Source organism: Anabrus simplex, chromosome 5 (genome assembly GCF_040414725.1).
Source record: "Anabrus simplex isolate iqAnaSimp1 chromosome 5, ASM4041472v1, whole genome shotgun sequence".
Classification (NCBI taxonomy): Eukaryota; Metazoa; Arthropoda; class Insecta; order Orthoptera; family Tettigoniidae; genus Anabrus; species Anabrus simplex.
In genome coordinates, this window is record NC_090269.1 from 223,553,293 (window position 1) to 223,577,439 (window position 24,147).

General features: G+C 38.2%; 1 protein-coding gene across 1 annotated transcript in view; it reads right to left on the minus strand.

Annotated features, from left to right (window-relative positions):
* LOC136874453 (uncharacterized) overlaps window positions 1-24,147 on the minus strand; it is a 508,056-nt gene that overhangs the window by 88,185 nt on the left and 395,724 nt on the right. Inside the window, exon 2 of the mRNA XM_068227908.1 lies at window positions 14,718-14,926. Coding sequence (XP_068084009.1) covers window positions 14,718-14,926 — 209 coding nt within the window. The remainder of the gene's footprint in view (window positions 1-14,717; window positions 14,927-24,147) is intronic.

Sequence of the window (24,147 nt, forward strand, 5' to 3'; positions counted from 1 at the left end):
AATTATACAGTATAATTGTAATATATTTTGGTCCCTACCAGTCAAAACATGGGAATACAACTACTTACAGCCATCCCGCCTTCTGAATAATCCTTCGGACCTTCTTTTTTATTCTACATTTGTTATACATATCTTTTATTAGTTCAAACGTGGCAATTACAAAAGTAAAAAATTCATCAGTTTTGGCGTTATATCCCGACATGTTAACGACACATCATTGATGACGTAACTTTGAAGAATATTTAACACATTATACTACTAAATTATGTAATTTCCATTTATTTTATTTATTTATTTATTTATTTATTTATTTATTTATTTATTTATTTATTTATTCATATTGAACTTTAGAACACATGACTCTTCATTGTAACTGTCTCAGTCTTATTCGTAAATTTCTGAACTAGATTTGCGCTTAAAGCACTGGCCTTGTTGAATGGGTTTTAAGGCTTAAGCTTTTCCAGAATTCTTTTTCTGGAAGCTCTATATGAATTGAATCTTTGTCCTTGAAAATATGCTAAATGAAGTCTTACAATCGGCATTGATAATTACGTGGAAATGATAACAGAATAAAAAGCATTACGTTAGAGATCTTGTCATATTTAAGAACACGAGCAGTTGATTTCATCTGTCTGCCCGCTGAACATCAATTCTCTCCAGCTACTTAAAGAACTATGGATTTTCAAGAAGAATATGGGATTTTCAAAAATTTAACGAATATTATATATGTTCTCAGAATTGGGGGATAAGTCTCTGTTATCAGGAGAGAGGAATGAAGGACCAAATATTAGGGACTCTCCCGCTTCAATCGGGGGAGTTGGCGTGTCTGCAAGTTGTTTTTACGTCGTACCAACACAGATAGGTCTTATGGCGATAATGGAACAGGAAAGGGCTGAGAGTGGCAAGGAAGCGGCCGTGGCCTTAATTAAGGTACAGCCCCAGCATTTTCCTGATGTGAAAATGGGAAACCACTGAAAACCATCTTTAGGGCTGACGACAGTGGGGTTTCTAATACTCTATCCCGAATACAGGATACTGATTGCACTTAAGCGTCTGCAGTTATCGAAATCGCTATTTTATTTTATTTTTATACATTTGAATATGTATTTGCTATCATATCTGCCCTCTAGCGAGTCTCTGCTGAACTCAGTTTTAAGTTGGTTTAATCTTGAAAACGAGCCAGACTGGCAAGCAGTGGAAAAAACTGTTCTGTTTTGAAATTGTATTATTATTATTATTATTATTATTATTATTATTATTATTATTATTATTATTATTATTATTATTATTATCGACTGTTTACTTTTGGATCAAAGATGTGCTTTAAGAACTTTCTACAAGATGAATTATGCAACTTTAGTAGGGAAAAATATTGCAGAGAAATGGCAATAATGCATATCGATTAATGTTGATAGTGTTGAACTGTTAAGAGTGGTACAATACTACTTTGCCGTATCTGCACATTACGAAGCTGTAGAGATAATATTTTCTCTTCTATATTTTCAGTAGACGGAGGAGCGGAACAAGCTCACAGCTGAAAATATAAAATTGTTATTTTTTATGGTTATAAATTCATCCTCTACCTAGAGGCCTGCCCGAAGACAAAGAATACATAATACAGTGAATATTGATTTATAAATAGTCTAGAGAACCCGTACTGCTCTGCAGAATTCCTTATTAATAGGTCAGATAACACTTCTTGATAAGGTGGTGGCAGTCAAATTGTTTTGCCAGTTCTTTTCAATAGTTTTATGAATATTTAATACCGGTTCACAACAATTATTTCCATACAATATTATCTGTGATTCTACCATTCGGCTGTATCTGGATCTTAACATTTTCAAACGATCTTGTGCGAGATAGTGCAACATACAATTGGCCGTGGATGAATACTGGTCCGAGTAAGCAGACTACCCACTGTTTCAAGATTTTGGCCCAGGGCTTTATTAATGATCATACAGAAGTCTTGTCGACTTGATACTTTCCCGTCTGTACGTAAGTAGACTGTTTTCTCTTAGCAACATGTAAGTTATTAGGAACGATCCGCCATCTGTCGAGTATATGCAGAAGCTAGGGAAGGTGATAGAATCAAAGAGTATATAGCAGAGAGTAGTAATTTTCCATGATCAGAGGAAGCGTATACTCCCTGGCTTCTCAGGTAGTTATCAAACATGACTGCATGAAGGACATTACTAAGGATGGAAATCACATATATCAGAATATTAATGAAAGTGTTAGTCATCATAGAAACCTGCTAAGTACAGAATATATTGCCGGTTATTATAAACCTTTCCCTGAAAATACTGGAATGATAATTTAACGACTTGATTTTACAATTACTCGAAGTTGGCTGAACTTAGAGACCTATCAATGCCTCGGAGAGAATAGAATGAAGAAAATCGACCCTGTAGAACAGACGGACGGATTTGCCAAAACTGTTTTAGTAAACTCTTTTAGTATATAGATAGTTTACAAATAACTATAACAATTAAAAATGATTGTGAAGTTAGCTCTACAAATTTAAACAACACTGAAAATGCAATTGTACTGTACAACATGATAAATGTAAAATGTGTACAGTACATTCGTTTTTTCTTTTTTAATTTGCTTTACGTCGCACCAATACAGATCGGTGTTATGGCGGTGATGAGATAGGAAAATACTAGTAGCGGGAAATAGGTGAGCATGGCCTTAATTAAGGTACAGTCTGAGCATTTTCCTGGTGTGAAATTGGCAAACAACGGTAAACAATCTTCGAACCCACTCTCCAGAATGCAGTCTGACAGCTAAATGATCCAAACCAGGCAGCCACTCTCTCATGTACAGTACTATGACAGTATCGTGGTTAAAACAGGCTTTCTAGAAGAGAAGTATAAGCCAGTGAAAAATATTGTGAAGAAACCTCTGAATAGAAATTTTCCCAGTTTTTAAACTTTACAGTATGGTAACCTCCCAGGATTTTATTTTACAAATACGGTTACCCTATCCCTAAACAACAAAATACATGGAGAACAAAATAGAGAGTTAGTTCACCGAAAACCACATATCCGTTCCCGTTTTTCACACAGAATTTTGTTTAAGTTCCTGTTATATGTTCTATTTTTATCCCGCTGTTTATACATATCTCTAGCCGTGCTGGACCTAATTCCTTTGTAGGTAATCAGTTCTCCCAATTTAGACTTTTTGCTTTTAAATATATCACCTGATTCTATTCACTTGTTGTAACTGACACATCACACAAAAATAACACTTCAACATTCATAAAAATATTTTCTGAAACGTATCTCAGGCGGCAGCGCGCCGGCCTCTCACCGCTGGGTTCCGTGGTTGAAATCCCTGTCACTGTATGTGAGATATGTGCTGGAGAAAGCGGAGGCAGTACAGGGTTTTCTCCAGGTCCTCCGGTTTTCCCAGTCATCTTTCATTCCACCACCAATATCCAATATTATTTCATTTTATCTGTCAGTCATTAATCACTGCCCCAGAGGGACAGGTTTCGGTAGCCGGCGCAATTCCTATCCTCGCCACTAGATTCCATTCCTGACCCGATTGAATGACTGGAAACAAGCAGTGGATTTTCATTTTCATTGTATAACACGTGTCAAACAATGACATGCACCATAAAGGTCCATTCACAATGCAAAAGTAACCGTGAACTTAACGACGTTAAGTAAACTTAACATAAAATATGTGGTATCCACAATTGACCGTAAAGAGTACACAGCAGCCGATCAAAACACTGCCATGTCATTAGCAGAAAAGTTGGGTTTTAGGCAGCCCTACCCAGGGAGTGGCGCCCCTGCCTATGTGAGTCCTAGAGCACACTAGCCTGGTGTGTAATATGTGGTAAGGGTCCCAGCTAGGGGTTACGAGTGAAGTCCTCAACGGAATCTCCAACGGAGAAAATGGACTTCGGAACGGTTGAGATTGCGGAAGAGGCGTCGCTGTACTTGTGGATTAATACGAGTACAACCTGCTGCCTTGCAAGTTCATAGGGGACTATTAAAGGATAAGGGAGAAAACTTCGATAGAAATATCATCTCTCGCCTTAATTGGCTCTTAAAGAACACTCTTTTGTCCTTCAGTTGGGAAACTGGCTTTAACGGCGGAGGAACCACAGAGGTGGTCAACGGTATAAGGATGTAGAACTCTCTGGACAACGACTACATTAAAGGCCTGATGGCAAGTCCTAGTAATCATTACGGCCATGGTTATGATGAAATTATCATCACCCGGAGTAAGTTCCTTAGTCGGATCTCCGGCAGGATCAGTTGTGAGTATAGGCACGAAGAAAATCAGGTTGAAATAAAAAATTAAAGTGGCAACCTGGAATATGAGAACAATGAGTCAAGGAAGAAAAACACATAATACCATTAAAGGATGGATAGGATGGAGATAGACATACTTGGTGTTAGTGAAATGCGATGGCCGAATACGGCAGATGTTTACAGAAATGAACACAAGTAGCATTCGAAGAAAAGACAGATATGATCATGTACAACAATTGCAACGAAACAGATTGGGACACTGTCAACCTTCACTTACAACGGCAGCAGATGAAGTGCTAGGAAAAAGACGCTTGAACCCAGGAAGAACTGGATGACTGAAGAAATACTAAATCTCATTCAGGAAAGAAACAAAGAACACCGGAAGAATACCCCAGAAGGAACGATAAACTACAAGAAACTAAAAAACTTAGTTACACAGAAGTGCCGAGAGGCGAAAGAAAGATGGATGAATGACATTTGTAAAAGCATAGAACATGATATGAAAATCGGAAATGTTGACAGAGCATACAATCAAGTAAAAAGAACAAAATTCAAGGCTAAAATGAAATCCAGTGTAATAAAAGATACGGAAGGAAGTCTGTTAATAGAAGATGAGGAGGTAATGAAGAGATGGAAAGAGTATTTGGAGGATCTATATAATGGAGAAGAAATTGACAATGTAGGTGAGTACATCATAAAACAAGACCAGGTTTCACAAGATGAACTACGTCCTCCCATAGTGAGAAGTGAATTCGAAACAGAACTGCAACAGCTGAAAAAGAACAAGGCTCCTGGACCAGACAAACTGCCTGCTGAACTGTGGAAATACTCTGGAAAAAAGCCGAAGGATGAACTCTTCAAAATCATCCAGTACTGCTATGAAAACGGAGATATGCCAGAGGATTTTGTTGAAAGCAAAGCAGTACTTCTGCACAAAAAAGGAGATTCAACAGAATGTTCCAATTACAGAATACTAAGTCTTGTTTCACATGCAGCAAAAATATTCACATGCATATTAAAAAACAGAATCAAAATGAAAATTGAGCAGAATCTAGATGATGATCAGTTTGGGTTCAGGAAAGGAGTAGGAACAAGAGAAGCTATTATAGCACTTAAAACCATCTTGGAGAGAAGACTGGAGCTTAACAGAAATACATATATAGCTTTTGTAGACCTGGAAAAATCTTTTGACAATGTTCATTGGAAAAGGCTGTTCGAAATTATGAAGGACATTCATTTGGACTGGAAAGACAGAAAAGCAATACGTAACCTCTACATCAATCAAAGAATAAACATCGAAAGTATTGATAAAGTATGCAAGGTGAGAATCAGGAAAGGAGTAAGACAGGGGTGTTCCTTATCACCATTTCTATTTAATCTGTACATTGAAGAGGCCATGAAAATGTTTAAATCCAAAACACCTGGCATTAAAATAAATGGAACAACTGTACACTGTATTAGATTTGCCGACGATATTGCACTTCTGGCTGACAATGATAAGAACGTGCAGATCATGCTCAACAAATTAACATCCATCTTAAAAGATTTCCAACTTAACATTAATGTAAATAAAACTAATGTTATGGTTGTAAGCAAATCTAAAATGAAGCCAGAGGCACAACTCAGAATTGGAAATATTTTAATAAAACAGGTGCACACGTTCTGCTACTTAGGATCAGTTATTACCGATGACAACAGATCAACTGTGGAAATAAAAAGAAGGACTTCCCTGTGTAAGAAAGCCTTTGAGGAGAAGAAGCAGCTCTTAACTAATAAATCCTTAAATACTGAATAAAAGAAATTATTTATCAAAACGTTCATTTGGAGTGTGCTGCTATACGGCTGTGAAGGATGGACTCTCTTGAAGGAGGATGTGAAACGACTAGAGGCAGTGGAAATGTGGCTATGGAGGAAGATGGCAAGAACTAGCTGGATTGAGAAGAAAACTAATGAAGCAGTGCTTAGAGAAATAAACACCCAGAGACATTTAATAACAACGTAAAAAGGAGAAAAGCATCAGTTTTCGGTCACATTCTCCGGCATAATAACTTCATAAAGAACTTGTTCGAAGGCAAGGTGATGGGAAAGAAAGGCAGAGGGAAACCACGGAAGAAGATCATTGAAGAGGTAGTTGAGATGATGGGATGCCAAGGTTATGGAGAGATGAAAAGGATCGCAGAGAGAAGAGATCAATGGTTGCAGCGACAAGGCGAAGCCTTTAGATGATGATGATGATTCGGGTAGAACTGATGGAGCGCATGAACATGGAATCGGTGTAATATTTTATGCGAAAGTAGCAAGGTGTCTCAAACGTTCCCCACCCGTATCAGCCATAGTAATGATATTACAGCTGAGTGCTAAGTTTATTGACGTAAACATAATACAAGTGTATGCGTCTATAATGGACAAGGAAGATGAAGAGATAGAAGAATTCTATGAAAGCATAAATGGAATTTGGAAAACCTAAACAAACATGACCTGACAATTGTGATGGGAGATATCAATGTGAAAGAGGGGAAAGGTAGGACATCAGAAATGGTAGGACCGTCTGGACTAGGAGAGAGGAATTCCAAAGGGGATGATCTTGAAAATTTTGCGATCTCAAATGATTTAGTGATGATGAACTCTTGGTTTAAACTCCCACCTAGAAGACTGTATACATGGAAGTCTCCAATGGACAAACCCGGAAAATATGTGAGAAACTAGATTGATTTCATGTTGGTAAATAAACGTTTCAGGAACAGTTACACCGCAGTGAAAACATTCCCGGGTGCAGACGTCGACTCAGTCAAAATGAAGAAAGTGCAGAGGAAGAACAGGCAAAGCTACAATTCGAGGAAAACAAAAGACACAATAGTGAAGCAGAGCTTGCGAAAAGAACTTAACTTGATGATTATCACAGAGGAAACTATCACCCGTAATAACGTCAAATTAGAATTGACTAAACTACAAAACGCCCTACATTAAATGAAAGAGAAACACATGAAACCAGAGGAGAAAGAGAGAAAGTCACGGATGACGGATGAAATACTGAACCTAATGGAGAAAAAAGAGTCAATAAAGGAAAACCAGCATAATACAGAAAAATAAATGCGGACATCAGAAGAAAGATCAGGGAGATAAAAGAAAAGTGGAGCAATGTGTGGAGATTGAGTTATATAAAAGTAGGAATGCTAGCTTCAATGTATACAGGAAAGTAAGAGAATTAACAGTGAAATACAGGAATGGCACAGGTGGAAGTTAATAGATGAAGCCGGGAACTTGACGGTGGATTTATAAGACAAGAAAACTACCTGGAAGGTTTATTTCATGACACTAGCTATGCTTTTACACAACGTACAAGTGAACGAAGCGGAACAGGTACATTATAAAAAGAAGTTGTAACGGTCATCAATCAGATGAAGGATGGAAAGGCAGTGGGAACAGATAAAGTAGAAGCAGAGTTCTTAAAATTGATGGATTAAAATCATGTAAAATGGATGACCTAAATTTTCAACTAAATTTATTTATTCGGGAATATTCCATAGGAATAGCTCAAACCAGAGTTCATCATCTTGCCCAGAAAAGCGAAATGCAAAAATATGTGGATATTACCGCACGATAAGCTTGATGAGTCATCTCTTGAAAGTGTCCTTGAGGATGATACACAGAAAAATATACAGACTGTGTGAAGATCTGTTTGGGTTTGTTAGAGCAGTTGGTACAAGAGAAGCCTTGTTCAGTGCGCAGATACTGTTTCAGAGATGTATAGATGTAAATAAGAATGAATTTTCTTGTTTAATTGCCAACAAGAAAACCTTTGACCGAGTAAAACATGACAAATTGATGGAGATTTTGATAAATATTGGAATGGAGGAAAGAGATTTGCGAATCATCAAGACGCTGTACTGGAATCAACCAACGGTGTTGCGGGTTGAATGAGAACAAAATGAAGCAGTCAAAATCCTCAGAGGAATGAGGCAGGGATGTATCTTGTCACCTATATTATTTAATTTGTATTCAGCATACATGTTTAGAGAAGCCTTGGAATATATAGAAGAAGGAAATTTGATAAATGGAGTGAGATTAAAAAACATCCGGTATGCTGATCATACGATTGTATTTGCTGATACTATCCAAGCTCTACCGTCACTAATGGATAGAATTGTAAGAGTCAGCAGCCAATACGGGCTTGAAATAAACACCGCAAAGACGAAAGGGTAAGACAATATTCACACCTTGCAACCCTATTTTTTATTATTATTATTATTATTATTATTATTATTATTATTATTATAAAAGAAGAATTTCCTTTTTCTGTCACATATCAAGATTAGCAGACCCCAGGATATTGAAACAACTATTCGATTACTTTTTGAAGAATAAAATCAATAATAATTGGTTCAAAGAAGTTCAGGACGATTTGGAAGAATTGGGTATAACTCGGCAACAAATCAAAGACAGAAAAGAGAAGAGGATTTTGAAGAACAAAAGCATAAGTCTCAAACTAAAAGCAGTTGAACGGAAACAATATACTATATCGGACACACAAAGGGCTTCCAGGTCGGAGAGGATGAAAAAGTTCTGGGAGAAGAAGAAGAAGAAATTAACTCAAATGTATTGATTTCAGTGCTCCAATGTGGGCGTAAAATATGTAAATAATAATAAATAAATAATAATATTATTATTATTATTATTATTATTATTATTATTATTATTATTATTATTATTATTATTATTATTATTATTATTATTATTATTATTATTATTATTATTATTATTTGCTGTTTGCTTTACGTCGCACCGACACAGATATGTCTTATGGCGACGATGGTACATTGGAACCATAAAAATGAAGACTGGTATAACGCACAAGGAGTCAAGGTAAAGTGTTCCAGTAAATGATTAATGTGTTTAAAAATCACAATCTGACATTAGGAACTAAAATCAAACATTTGAACTGCTATGCATTTTCTGTTCTTTTGTGTGGTGTAGAGACATGGACCTTGAATAAAAACACAGAGAAGATGGATACCTTTCAAACACGGCTTTATAGGTTTATCCTGAGAATCCGGAAAAATTTCAAACGTGGAGGCAATGAGAAGGATGAACACAACATCTCAGTTGATCAAGATAGTGAAATTCTGAACGGTTCAGTATCCGAGACATATCATGCACAATACAGATAGATAGGACCTACGCAAAAAATACTTCGTGGGAAAATCAACATCAAAAGAGGTCCTGGAAGAAGACGAATATCTTGGCTTGACAGTTTTAGAGGCAGTAGGAATATGTTATCAGCTAAACTGTTCATCGCTGCCACAAACAAGACAAAAATAGCCATCATTATCGCCAATATCCGAAACGGATAGACACCGAGGAAAGAAGACCACGATGGAATCAAACAACGTGATAGCGGAATTCATGTTACTTCAAGCATCTCTTGCTTTTCTCTTGGGAAATGTGTACTTGAAAAGGCGAAGTAAACAACGGCGCGGAAGATAGAATCATCCGTTGAATCAAACAGGGTTATCTCTGGGCGATTTCTGTAATCTACTGCAGGAAATGACACTCAACAGTTCGTTTTGTACATGCGGATGAAACCTAAAATGTTTGACACTATCTCATGATGTGTGTCCACGTTTCTAATAAAAATAAGTGTACGGTCTCCTTTGTTGACATCTTATACGCGTAGCTATCACACTCGGATGATATTTTTTTTGAGATATCGTTTTCGTAAACTAGTAACCTGTCATAATGTTAAGAAATATACAGGAACATTATTTTATCTATGACGGAGATTGTCACTCGCCTTGCCGCCAGCGTTGCAAGCTTGTCTCCCGCCATTTACAGTCGGATTTCATTGCTAGAACAATTTATCTCCACGTACTCTCTTACGGTACAGCGACTTTATAATTCATTTTCTTTTTACCATATATAAAACAAGGATTGTTTTGAAAGAGAAATACAAGTGTTCCGTCGAATTACGTAATTATATCGCGCACAAAATACAACATTTACATCAAAGTTGTTTGGCAGGCCCTTAAACTTTACATAAAATTAACCGCAAGAGCTTGGAGTTTGCAATCCCTTAATTTTACGGACTCGCAATTAAGTTTGCGTTGGCACCTTGTGAATGATTTCATCAGATAACATTGCCGCAAACTTCTAAGTTAACGTTAATTTTTAGTTTACGTTACGTTTGCATTGTGAATTGGTCTTAAACTCACTCTGCAATAAAAAGTAACCAGGTGTTTACTTCCCGCTTATCACTTATGTTTAGTTCAGCCTGGCCAACACAAAATTGCATGGAAAGCCAACAAGCACGAAAAGAAAATCCGCTGAATTTCTTTATCATAAATGAAAAGGATGTTCCAATGCTGCTAGAAAAAAAATGAAATAACCACTAAACCCCTACATGAAGAACACATTTTCTTGTAAAAGTCCCCCTGCTAGAAATATCTCAATTCCGCTATGTCTAGTTGAAAAATTGCTACACTGGCACCACTGGATTGGTTCACTCGAAAACAACGAAAGCAACGACTGCGCAGAAATTCATCATTCCGGTTTATGTTTTTCCTCACATTATTTGTGTATTTGTGTTTCTTCTTTCATACATTTTATATAATGAGAAATCTTTCCTTCATTGGAGAAAGGAGTTTGGAACTTTCTACAGGGTCTCTCAGGCCGAACGAACGGTGTTTGTATTCTGCGCTATGGCAGCTGCAGTGTGGGAGGCGTGCGAATAGTTTTTGACCATGCAAGTTGCCTGTACGTGTTCGACCTGACAAGGATGAGTCGCCAGTATGAATCTCAGCTGTTAACATGGTGAGACAGTTATCATTGCAACACCGTATTTTCATATTTAAAAGTTCTGGTTTCATCTTAATGGTTGTGTGAACACTGTGAACAGTGTAACTCTTACTATTGGTGTGCAGAGAATTCTAATGGGGTTTATGAAGTCCCTCATTATGATAGGAAGATTAGTGTTATCTCCCGTTAGTGCAAGACGAATAATTGGACCTATTTTTATCGAGACGACAGTAAATGCAGAGGGGCACCAAGATGACATTTTGACGCCGTGAACGGAAGAAGAAAAATCGCATGGGTGGATTCAACAAGATTCAGCAGAAGATTTCCATCTTACAGTCTTGGAAGTTTTTGCAGGCCGAGTGATCAGTGCTGGTCTATTTCCCCCCTCGTTCTGCAGATCTAACAGTGTGTGATTTTTACTTGTGGGGTAAACTGAAAGAAAAAGCGTATCGAACAAATCCTCACACATTGGAGGAACTGAAAGAAAACCTTACGAAGGAAATGAGAAACATTACAGTTGCAGAACTCGTTCGCGTCAGCCAGAATGTGGTTACCAGATACAATGCCTGTACAACGCAGGAAGGCCGACACTTTCAGCATCATTTATAACCCTTTCAGACCGAGTACGCACAATTGTGCGGGTTCGTATTTTAGTTATCCCTGACCGTATTTGATGTTTTTTCGGCGCTACACCGGACTGCAGTGATTGTGCAGGACACGTGGCGTGTATTTCAATTGATTTTAGTATGCGCTTGACCGCCAGGGCGAAGGAAGAAGAGTTTAAAAAGCACAGTTGATCGGCGAAATGGCAGAAAGCAGTAGTGCCGAAAGTAAGTATTTATTTACTGCGTTTATGTTAATCTAGAAGCTTTACTGAATACCGGAATATATTCAATGAAGTGTGTACATTGGTTAGTGAACGTAAATTGTGAAGCTACACCATCGTACGTGATACAACGAGGTTTTGAATTTTGATACGCACAATTGTGTGGGTCCTGTTTTTCGGATGTTAGTTTTTATTTTGTAAAATAAACTATTAATATGTGTATTGAGGAGCATTTTATTCAGTTCTTGACGTACAAACAAAAATTCACACCTCCAGTTTTCTTTCCGGTCTGAAAGGGATAAGGTAAGATTTCACATGATATTGTGTACACGCTTAAAGCAGGGCGGCCGCGCGCGAGGTAGGTTAAGCTGAGGCAGCTACAGTAGCTCAGTGTACAAACACCGTGCGTTGGGTCTGTGTTTATATGTGAGACCCTGTAGAAGGCTCTAAAGAAAATTAACAAAACTGTTCCTGTCACCATCTAGTGTACAGAACACAAACTATGCGGCAGATATATTACAGAGCCCAAGTGTCCGGTCTTAAAATCTTTGTGACCTTTGTCTGTAGATTTCACTCTAAACTCCCGCCTCACTTCCTTCTCTAGCAGCTGTAAGGCGCATTCTCTTTGATTGCGAGTATGATGCTGACGAACGAGAGAGGAAGTCTACAACTATAATGTAACCATTGCTATGTTGCCAAGCTTCTTCCATCATTTGGTGAGGGCGTAATGCATAAAAGCCACCAAAAGCACATTTTAAAGGAAAATAATGTTGTAAATATGGTAAATATGGACGGTAGGGCAGGTGACCGTGTGACCCAGGGGTAGAACTACGCCTGGACAGGTGTCCATAATCCTGTGACCACACAGTGTATAAAACGCCATAGAATCCCTAAACCATTTGAGGAAAGAATCCATATGTGACTACTGCAGTGACCTCACATTCGGCTGGACTAATGCCAGCATGTGAAACACGCGTCTCGCAATGTGAGGTCAAAATTACTTTGGGAGAAGTAAGGGCAAAGGTGATGGTGGATGGAAGAATTGGAAATTAGTTGCTCTTAATACAGGAGTCAGACAAGGTGATGCACTCTCAGCTACTTTGTTTAATCTGGCAATGAACCAAGTTATTGAAACAATTGTGGATACCGCAAATATTGCATATAAATCTAAACACATTTGTGCGTATGCAGATGATGTAGTGTTAATGCCAAGAAATGATAGTAATAATAATAACGTTATTTGGTTAACGTCCCACTAACTACTTTTTATGGTCTTCGGAGACGCCGAGGTGCCGGAATTTAGTTCCGCAGGAGTTCTTTAACGTGCCTCTAAATCTACCGACACGAGGCTGTCGTATTTGAGCACCTTCAAATACCACCGGACTGAGCCAGGATCGAACCTGCCAAGTTGGGATTAGAAGGCCAGCGCCTTAACCGTCTGAGCCACTCAGCCCGGCAAGGAATGATGGATATTTGAAGGAAATATTCCGTGAAATGGAAGAAGCAGGGAAACGGATGCGATTGGAGGTGAATGACAGTAATTCCAAGTATCTGCATGTGACTGTTATAGAGGGCAGAAGAAGTCAAGATAATTGGACATTAAATGGGCATAGCTTTGAGAATGTACGAAGTTTTGAGTATTTGGGAACCATGTTGACATACAATAATAGAATAAGTGAGGAGATACATCGTAGAATAATAGGTAGAAACAGGGCCTATTATGCAAATCTTACATTAATTAAATCCCGTCTCATGTCTAAACCAACAAAATTCAAAATATATAAGACCCTTATTAGACCTGTAGTGACATATGGCTCAGAAGCCTGGAACCTTTTAGTTCATGATGCAAATAAATTAAGAATATTTGAAAGAAAGAGTATTAGACGAATATAGGCCTATGGCCCAATTCAAGATTTGATTTGATTTGATTTGATTTGATTTGATTTGATTTGATTTGATTTGATTTGATTTGATTTGATTTGATTTGATTTGATTTGATTTGATTTGATTTGATTTGATTTGATTTGATTTGATTTGATTTGATTTGATTTGATTTGATTTGATTTGATTTGATTTGATTTGATTTGATTTGATTTGATTTGATTTGATTTGATTTGATTTGATTTGATTTGATTTGATTTGATTTGATTTGATTTGATTTGATTTGATTTGATTTGATTTGATTTGATTTGATTTGATTTGATTTGATTTGATTTGATTTGATTTGATTTGATTTGATTTGATTTGATTTGATTTGATTTGATTTGATTTGATTTGATTTGATTTGATTTGATTTGATTTGATTTGATTTGATTTGATTTGATTTGATTTGATTTGATTTGATTTGATTTGATTTGATTTGATTTGATTTGATTTGATTTGATTTGATTTGATTTGATTTGATTTGATTTGATTTGATTTGATTTGATTTGATTTGATTTGATTTGATTTGATTTGATTTGATTTGATTTGATTTGATTTGATTTGATTTGATTTGATTTGATTTGATTTGATTTGATTTGATTTGATTTGATTTGATTTGAATTTGCGAATAACAAATATAGGCGTATGGATCCCACACACTCATATATTTGTGTGTGTGTGTGTGTGTGTGTGTGTGTGTGTGTGTGTGTGTGTGTGTGCTATGAATTAATGTATGCGGTCCCGAATTCGGCTTGATTACAAGATCCATAAGAATGAAGCTAATTTAGAAAGCTATACATTACGTTGTGTACAGTTTTCATTTCTTAAATATAATTCTTGTACGACTCTAAACACATCTACAGAATAGCATTACATTGTACGCATATCGAATGTTGTATTGAACTTACGTTTAGGAGCGTAATTCCAACCACAGGTAGTGAACGACATGGTGGGTAGTTGTCTGGCATGAACCTGTAGAACTCGGCGCCGTCCTTGTACCATTTCACGGAGTACAAACGTTCTTCTCCCACATCGAAACGGCAGGTTAGCGTCACATTTTGTCGAATGTCTACCACGGGCGGAATCATCACCTCTTTCATCACCAGCTTCCGAGATTCTGAAACACGAAGACAGAATTATATAATAATTTGGAATTTTAAAAGCCAGATTAATATACTTCATTTAGAGATGTAGCTAAGAAGTGAGTTTACTCTCTGCCACCACCATTAAGTTAAGAGTGATAATTGTGTGAACGCAAAAGCAAATTAAATTCAGTGTTAGTGTTTAGAAGAACGATACCTAGTTATCCTCCCCTGCTAACAATGTGGCCTTGTCGCGGTGGGGATGTTTGTGAGTCTTAGTGAAGCAGATAGCCGAGCCGCAGGTGCAACTGTATCGGATGGGTATCTGTCGAGAAACCAGAATAACGAATGGTTCTTCGAAATGTTAGTAGCAGCTTTTCGGAAGTTGCAAGGGTGGCAGTCGAGATGATTGACTGATGTGGCCTTGTAATAATACTTAACATGGATTAGCTGTGTGTATTTCAATACACGGCTGAAAGCAACGAGAAACTACAGCCGTAATTAACTCCCGAGGACATTCAGGTCTCTCTGTATGAATGATGTACTGATGATCGCTTCCTCGTGGGTAAAATGTTTCGGAGGTAAAATAGTCCCCCATTCGGAAGATTGATACTAACATTCTGCAAGTTGGAGAGTGGAATGTTGAATCGTTGTGACAGGTTAGATAATCTGAATAGGGAGATGGATAGTTTAAAGTTAGATGTAGTTGGTATAAGTGAAGTACGCTGGCAGGAAGAACAGGATTTTTTTGTCAGGCGGCTACAGGATTATCAAAGTGTTGAAATGCAGGAGTTCGTTTAATATAATGAATAATAAAATAGGGCATCGGGTAAGATAATACGACTAGTTTAGTGAAAGGATTATTGTCAGGATAAAGACAAAGCCAATGCCCACCATAATAGTGCGGGTCTCTATGTCTACTACTTCAACGTATGATGAAGAAATAGAAAGAATATATGAAGAGACAGAGGATTAATTAGAATGTCAAAGGTGACGAAAATCAAATTGTGATGGGAGAATGGAATGCAGTGGCAGGCCAATGAAGAGAGGGTAAAACAGTAGAGATTTCTGATTGGGGCCAAGGAATGAAAGTCGGCTGGTTGAATACTCCACCGATCATTTAATCTTTGCTAATACGTGGTTCAAATAATACAAATGACGGCTGTATACGTGGACGAGACATGGAGACACTGTAAGGTATCAAATAGATATAGGCCTAATTATGATTAGGCAGAGATTTCGACACCATACGTTGGATTGCAAGACTTTCCCAAGAACGGACGTAGACTCTGACAACAACATTTTGGTCATGAAATGCCATCTGAAGTTTAATAATTTGAAGAAAGGAAGGAATGCAAAGAGGTAGGATCTGGACATGTTAAAATATGAAAGTGTGAGGGATTATTTAAAGGAAAATGCTTCACAAGGACTAAATGAGAAGGCTGAAAGAATCATAATAGATGAAGAATGGACAGTCGTCAAGAATGAGGTCAGTATTGTTGCTGAAGACAGTTTAGAAAGAAACAAAAGATCAACTAAAAAGCAACTGATAGCTCGGGAAATACTAGACTTGTCTGATGAACGAAGAAAGTACAAGGATGCAAGGAATGAGGTTGGAAGAAAAGCATACAGGCGATTAAAGTATGCAGTGGATGACAAGTGCAGGAGAGGAGAAGAATGGCTGAAAGAGAAGTGTAAAAATGTTGAAAGTACTTAAAAAGGCACGAGGAGGACACACAAAATATTAATGCAAGCTGATTTTGACGAAATATGTCCTGTACAACCTAATTTAACTTTTTAAACAAAACAAGTTTAGTAAACCAATGAAACATAGCCTCTTTGTTGTTTTGAGATGCATTAAGTAAAGTTCGTAGGTGGGAATATTATTTTGGACCGAACTGTAATATAATCATGTTAGTGTTTTATAGATTGAAACGATCTCCGTATAGGTTCTGTTTTATAGTGAGTGAATTTGCAATTCATCATGCGATTAATGTCTTCTGAAGTTCAATTCAAAAAAAGATCTGAATTTCATAAATTAATAAATTAATAGACACTTAGAATACATATAGAAATTATATTTAGATTTCTTGGTATTCTCATCGTTTGTATCTTTATTACTTGTGTTGATATAAAATCAACTGAAATGGTGTAGTTCGTACCCATATCCGATTATTATTACTAAGTACATATTAAGAATATATATGTGAAACGTGTCAATATTTCTGTACTGTAATCTTATGAATAATATTAAACTCATACATTTTCTGTAAAACGAATTTAAATAATGTGCACCTACAGCGAAATGCTCAAGTTTGAATGACTTTGTGTTATTAAAGAAGATTAAATTAATAGTTATAAAAAGTATTCAAGCTATGGTAAGGCTTTTACTACACCTTTGACGTACAGGCTGTGAACAGGCTTTCAATGTGTGTTTATAAGTACTTGCAGAATGAAATCCCATTAAATACATCTTTCAGAATACGGATCTAGTTTTAAGGGAGAGTCATAAAGTCAAAGGCTGTCGTAAAAACTCAACATAAGACTTCGACACGTTTAATTAATATATGACTTGAGTTGGAAGTGTAATTTCGCTTCGAGCTTTACCCGCAGAGGGAAAGGAGATAGTCACTCGTTCGGCTATAATACAAATAAAGCTCTCCGCCAAGAGAAAAGGAAAGTCTTTTACTCACAAACGGGGCTCTTGTGAAAGAGCAGATGATCCATATTTTAGAATAAAAGCACGGACCTCAAATCCACAACAAAGCGAGTTATTGGGAGGAATGCACAGTTGAATTAATATCCATATTATGAAATCTCTGCAACCTCACAGATTTCAAAGATTTCATCACCAGTGTTCATTATGCATTAAAGTATTGTTCGTTCAGTGCCAGAGGAGATAGAACCTCGCTTTAAGAAAATACAGAAAATTGAGGAAATTGGAAGCCGCTATTCGTCGATTTGTTACAACCTTCCATCTGAACACAACTGTAAAAAAAAATATTGCATTTTATTCCTCGTATGACCAACAGATACTCATTTAGAAACACCGATGTATTAGGTTCGCCATAAATCAGAAAGCATAATGCAGACTTTCTCCCTCGCAAGGAAGAAGTAATTAATGAGTTAGCTATTCGAAATTTTCAGTCTGTTGGCACGGTTGCGACATATGCGTGTACACTCAAAGATTCTTTAGAGGTACCTAATTGTATTCCTGTTAAGGAGATAAGTCATTTGGTGGGGCTTTATCCACGATCACCGCCAATATTGCCGATCTTGCGTCGGTTGTGAGTTCTTTTGAAGGAGGTGAGGCGTCCGGTAACCAGCTAAAACGTGTTCTTGCTAGACTCTTTCGTTTTTATAATGGAGTGTGAGATCTCTTATCTCTCAAGCTTAGCGAAGAACATTCTAGTATTGCTAACCCCTTGGGCCAACATATTTGAGAGCTGTCTAGCAATGTGAACCAATTTTTGTCTGGGTTTGTTTGTGGGAAGAGTGACTATGTCGCCCCAGTAACTATGAATACGGAAGAGGACCCTAGTAAATCTTCTGATAGTGGGAAATTGGTCGAGCAACACAAAGCTTCTGCCCCATCCGAACAAATTGTAAACCCATTTGGCAATCCACAACACATTCCGCTATTTTTCATTAGTAATGCCGCTTTCGAACCTCCTCAACCTCCGGCCCCCTCTCCTGTAATATCTCCAGGCTTTAGCAACTTACCCTATCCTTTAGCCATGTTGCTTAAGGGGATATCGAGATTTTCCGCTAATTCAACAAATAACGTCATAAACTTTTTGAGATTTCTCGTAGAATTCCAGGACCATGCTTTGGTATTTGTCCTGTCGCACTCACAAATATTACAAATAATTTATCCTTACTTAATTGTATTCTATCAGAGAAGATTGTTAAGGCTATATCGGTAAAGAATTCCATTGAAAATATCCATGCTCACTGTTGGCAAACATTATCTCTGCAAAAGCCCTGTTATCTCGAATTCGAATATGTTACTTCCAAGTCCAAAGGACATATGAAAATATAGCTCACTTCGTACAGGATATTAGGTTTTACACTAGAGTATTTTATTTGCATTATTCTGAAGGTCAATTTGTGCAGACAATCATTGAAGGGATTTCGTTCTCTTACCGATCATATTTGCGTATTGCTTCCCGTCCTCAAACGTTTGCGGAACTTGAGGCCATGTCCGTGCCTGCGGAAGGAGTAAAATATGTCGATACTCTGCAAGTCGATCGGGACCCACCACCTACTTCTAATATTTCTCGACAACCTCCCCGCCGAACGTTTACTCCCTGCAAGTGCTATGCGTGTGGGTCGGCGGACTATTTAAGAAACAAGTGTACTCTATTGAAAACAAATGGACCTTAGCACTCTGGTGGTCGCGCGTATCAAAATAGTGATCCAGCCGTTTAGTTTTTCGCTCCGCTTTTTCGATATGACTGTTGAACTTGAGCATCTGTGTACCTTCCTCGCTCCCCATCCCCTCTCTTATAACGCAGTAGTTTGCTAACCTTGACTGATGGTTGTTGCGTTATAAAGCAATTTATTCTTGTGGATCACAACTGTGATCCGTGCAACCACTAGCGTGACTTATTTTGACTTTGTTTTCTTATTACGGTGTCTCATCTCAGTTCGTATGCATATATCTACTCCTTTTTATGAGTTTATATTAATTATTGGTATATAGGTACAAAATTGATGACTACGAGAATATAAATCTATAGCTGAATGAACAAGACAGTGAGGTACCTCACAAACATTATGTAGGAAGTAACTGAGACAAATCACAATGTCCGGCAATTTTTCAGGTATTTTTTTAAATGCATGCATAATTATATTGTACGGAAAATAAAGTTCTTTTCACAATGCATAATTACATTCATTGAATAAATAGCATAGAATAGTCTTATATCACAAAGAAAGTACGGATCACAATTGTGACCCGCGCGACCACTGACGTGATTTTTCTTCGTGCGACCACCGTAGTGTTAGAATGGGCCTTCGTCTTCTGCAGGCTGTTTCAAATGTGGGTCATTTAAACACCTGACTAAGAATTGTAAATTACAAAGTAGTACACCTTCCGTGTACTACGTGTAGTTCCAACAGCAACTCAATTTGACTAAAGTGTCCGGCTGAGTCCTCTCCCCTAGCTGTGTATCCAGGCTCAGCCCAGTTTAAGCCTGATGATACTATTTCTCAAAATCAGAATGGAAGGCCGTCTAAGACCATCTTTGAGGGCCCTAAAATTGCTTGAAAATTGCCTCTGATACTTCAGGATTTGTTCCATTACGCAAAATTTAAGTAAACCATGAACCAGCTCTTGCCCTCCTAGATTCAGGAGATGTTGTGTCTATTGTTTCTGAAGCATGGTATTCTAAGTTAGAGGTCTAATGTAAATTTCCTGAATATGTTTCTTCTTCTGTAAAATATTCTCCGTTAGACATCTGAGGATTTATCCATGCGAAAATTCGTATCTCAAAATTTACCTGGAAATTTAAGTTGTTTCTTGTTAAAAACTTGCCATCGCCTGTAAATATTAGGGGCCGAATTCATATTTCACTCCGGTGCGGTGCTTAATTTTCAAAAGAAGTCATGTACACTGAAGTTTGATAATAATGTCCATATACACATTTTGACATGTAATTCTGCCTCATGTTCGCTTATTTTCCCTCCTCAGAGTGAGATAGCGTTAGACCAAATGCATCTACCTGAGGACCAGACTAACTGCAGTAGAGAATTATGTCAGTCTTTTCCTGAAGTGTTTTCGGAAAATCTTGGGGTGACTGACAGAACTGAATACAAGATAGTGGTTACGGATTCGATTCCCGTAAGATTTCCTCCTTATATGCTATCTCCGCCTAAAATGAAGGCCGCCAAGGAAATTATAGATGAGATCTTGACCCTCCAAGTTGGCGTATTCTTCACCCATTTTCAGGCCAGTAATTGATTACAGGACGTTAAATCGTAAGATTGTTCTACAATATATTTCTTGGTTTAGTAAGGCTAAGTTCTTCACCATCCTAGATCTAAACTATGCCCATAATCAGATACCTCTGACGGAAGAATCGAAGTATCTGACTGCTTTCGCTACTGATTGGAACCTGTATGAATACATACGCGTGGGTTTTGGGCTTCCGCGGGCGCAGCGCTCTTACTACTCTGATAGATAGGTTCTTCTCTGATATTAAATTTGAATATCTTCACCATAATGTAGATGATGTTTTTATTCTCTCTGCGATTGTCGAAGAAGATTTAGCTCATCTAGAGGCAGCTCTAAAACGCCTTCGTAAAGCAGGTTTGACGGTCAAACTGTCATAAGTAAATTTTGCTTAACCATTTATGTCCTTCTTGGCACATATTGTGTCGCCAAGTGGAGTTTCAATCGATCATTCGACGAGGTAATTTTAAACATCCCAAAGATGTTAAAGGGGTTGCTAGATTCATCGGTATGATAAATCAATTTCCAATATCGCTAATTGGGCGGCACCCTTGAATTTTATTCGTAGGAAAGGTGCCATGTACGAATGGGGCCCTTCCCAACAGGCTGACTTCTAAGATCTGAAATTAGCCACCTGCAACGCCCCAGTATTGGCTATGCCGGTTTTCTCTAGCAAATTTATTGTACATACCGACGCGTTTTCATCGGCCGTCGCTGCGGTTCTTCTTCAGTAATTTGAACTCGGAAGACGGCCCATCGCCTGTGCGTCTCAGACCTTGTCTCCTCAAGAGGCCAAGTACTCTATATACGAGCGAGAAGGACTGGCCGTGCTCTTTGCCTTAGAAAATATCCGTCTTTACCTTGAGCACTTTACGTTCGAATTAGAGACCGAAAATGAGTCCCTAAGCTGGGTATTAGCTAGGCCACGTCGCACGGGGCGCATTGCCCGATGGACGATTAGGTTTTCAGCTTTTCAGTTTGGTGTGAGACACATTCGGGGATCTTAGAATGTGGTCGCAGATGCGTTAAGCCGAATATTTTCTAGTGATTCTGATTCTGTTAACTCGGAGAAATGCCCTCCGCCTATCCATTCGACTCCTTCGGGTATAAGAGAAATTCTGACTGATGCCTCTCTGATATATTATGACATAGTTAAATACCAAATAAAGATCCGGTGCAGGCTCCCATTATGGAAACCCTTTTTCGGGGAAATATGTCGTCACTTATATTTTGAGGAATGGAGTCCTGTGTTGCCCCTCAAGTCACGATAAAAATGAAATTTGTGGTTCCAGCACTTCCGGTACCTATGAATTTAGCGGGACATTTAGGCATCTTTAAAACCAGAGAGGAGGTAAGGGAATTGTTTATCTGGAAGGGTATGGGCGGCGAAATTAAAGAATTAGTTATAGCCTGTAAAACTTGTTTGATTAGCAAGCCCACGTTGTCTACCAAAGTATAGCTATTGTCATCACACTAAGCCTCGCGCCCTATGGAGCGACTGTATATCGATTATGCGGGACCTTTCCTGCAACCCAAGGGAGCGGGAATAAATTCCTTATTTTGTGCGTGGATGGTTTTACACGATTCTCACGGCTGTTTCCGACCAGGCTCGTCACTGCACAACTATTTCTTGTCTCAATTCTATACTTTCATCTTTTGGACCCTGTCAGTATATTGTTTCCGATAACGCTAGGCCGTTCAATTGTGATATATTACGTAAGTTCTATTTTGATCTATCTATTTCACATGTCACTAAGTCCGCGTATTACACACAGCCATCTTTAGCCGAGCGGTCAATCGAAATCTTCGATTAGCTCTTATTGCTTTCCACCACGAAGATCATTCTCCTTGGGACACGTCCTTACATTAGTTATCATTAGCCTTTAACTCGGCCGTTCATGCGTCACACACGTTTTCTCCCATATCTCTCATGTTTAAGTTTTCCCATAAACTCCCTTGTCCAACTTGTGGTCAATTAATGAGCTATTAACCAGAGCCAATAGATCCAGAGAATATCAGGTATCTATGGAGATATGATCTTAAGGCATCTCATAAGGGACTGAAAGTGAGTTATGGCCGTGGGCTAAAACCTATCAGATTAAAAGTTGGAGATCAGGTCATGGAATGCTTGTCCCCAGATCTTAGATATTCTTACTCCTGTCACCCTTTTGGTGAGTAATCCGGAGACCGAACGGATTTTTTGTATTCACATGCCTCAAGTCAAGCCTGCGTGAAGGTCGTTTGCTTTTCATTACATGCCACCAAGTGATTAAGGAGGTGAAATAATTATATTAATTTCCTTATGATACTTATAAGTTAAAGTATTACTAAAAGTATACATAAGGAGACCTTCATCATCTTTCGGTTATCTGAAATTATGTATGTAAACGTATTACTGTTCTAACGATTAAGTTATACCCCGAATGGTAAATTTCATTTTGTTGATTAAATTATGTTGTAAAAACCTTCCCTTTTTAATTTCTATGCCATTCTTCCATTTAGGCCCCTGTCTCCCAATCTGAATCAGAAACTTCGTGTGCTCCTCCTCCAAAGTCGCCAAACCATACACCATAATGTAGCACCGTCTGAGAAACAGTTACCTTGCCCCAAAATTGAATACTAGAGTGCCTAACATTCATCCCAGGCCATATCATTACAGCCTGGGAGAGATGCCGGCGCGGGGTATGGGCCCACCTCGTTCCGGCCTAGACACCATATAATCTGCCTCCTTTGGGTTTGTCATCATTGAGAGATGCTGTGAGGCTGAACTCAACCTCCCACTCTATCCTTGTACTGGACCGTGCCACTTGGTCCTTGGTGGCCATCACCTTGGCTGCGCCGCTCATTTTACCGGGAGGATACCTTGGGGGTCAGGGCGACCCCATCCTGACAGTTCTTGAAGTCAACTCTGGGCGTGACAGTAGAACTTCGATTACTTCTGAAACACCATCAAGACTACTTTACTGCAACAAACAAACAAGAATACTGTAGACTCTCTGTCAAGAGAAACTCCAACTTATTCATGCTTTTCTCAAAATTTATGTATCGTAAGAGTCAAAATTTCAAATCTGTTTATACCGTGGTAAAACCTTAGGAGATGGAGGTCTGTACGTGGGGTACCTTCTTCGGCCTTCTGCGCGCCTTCTATAAGGCCATCTATGTAACCGAACTTGAACTGATGTTTACAAGATCCTTGGATTTTCAACCGTTAGATGTCTCTAACATCGGTTTAATTGCTCTACCTAACGAGTCGAACTCTAATTGATTTATTAAGAAATGTGTATTTTCGCAGTTGGCTAC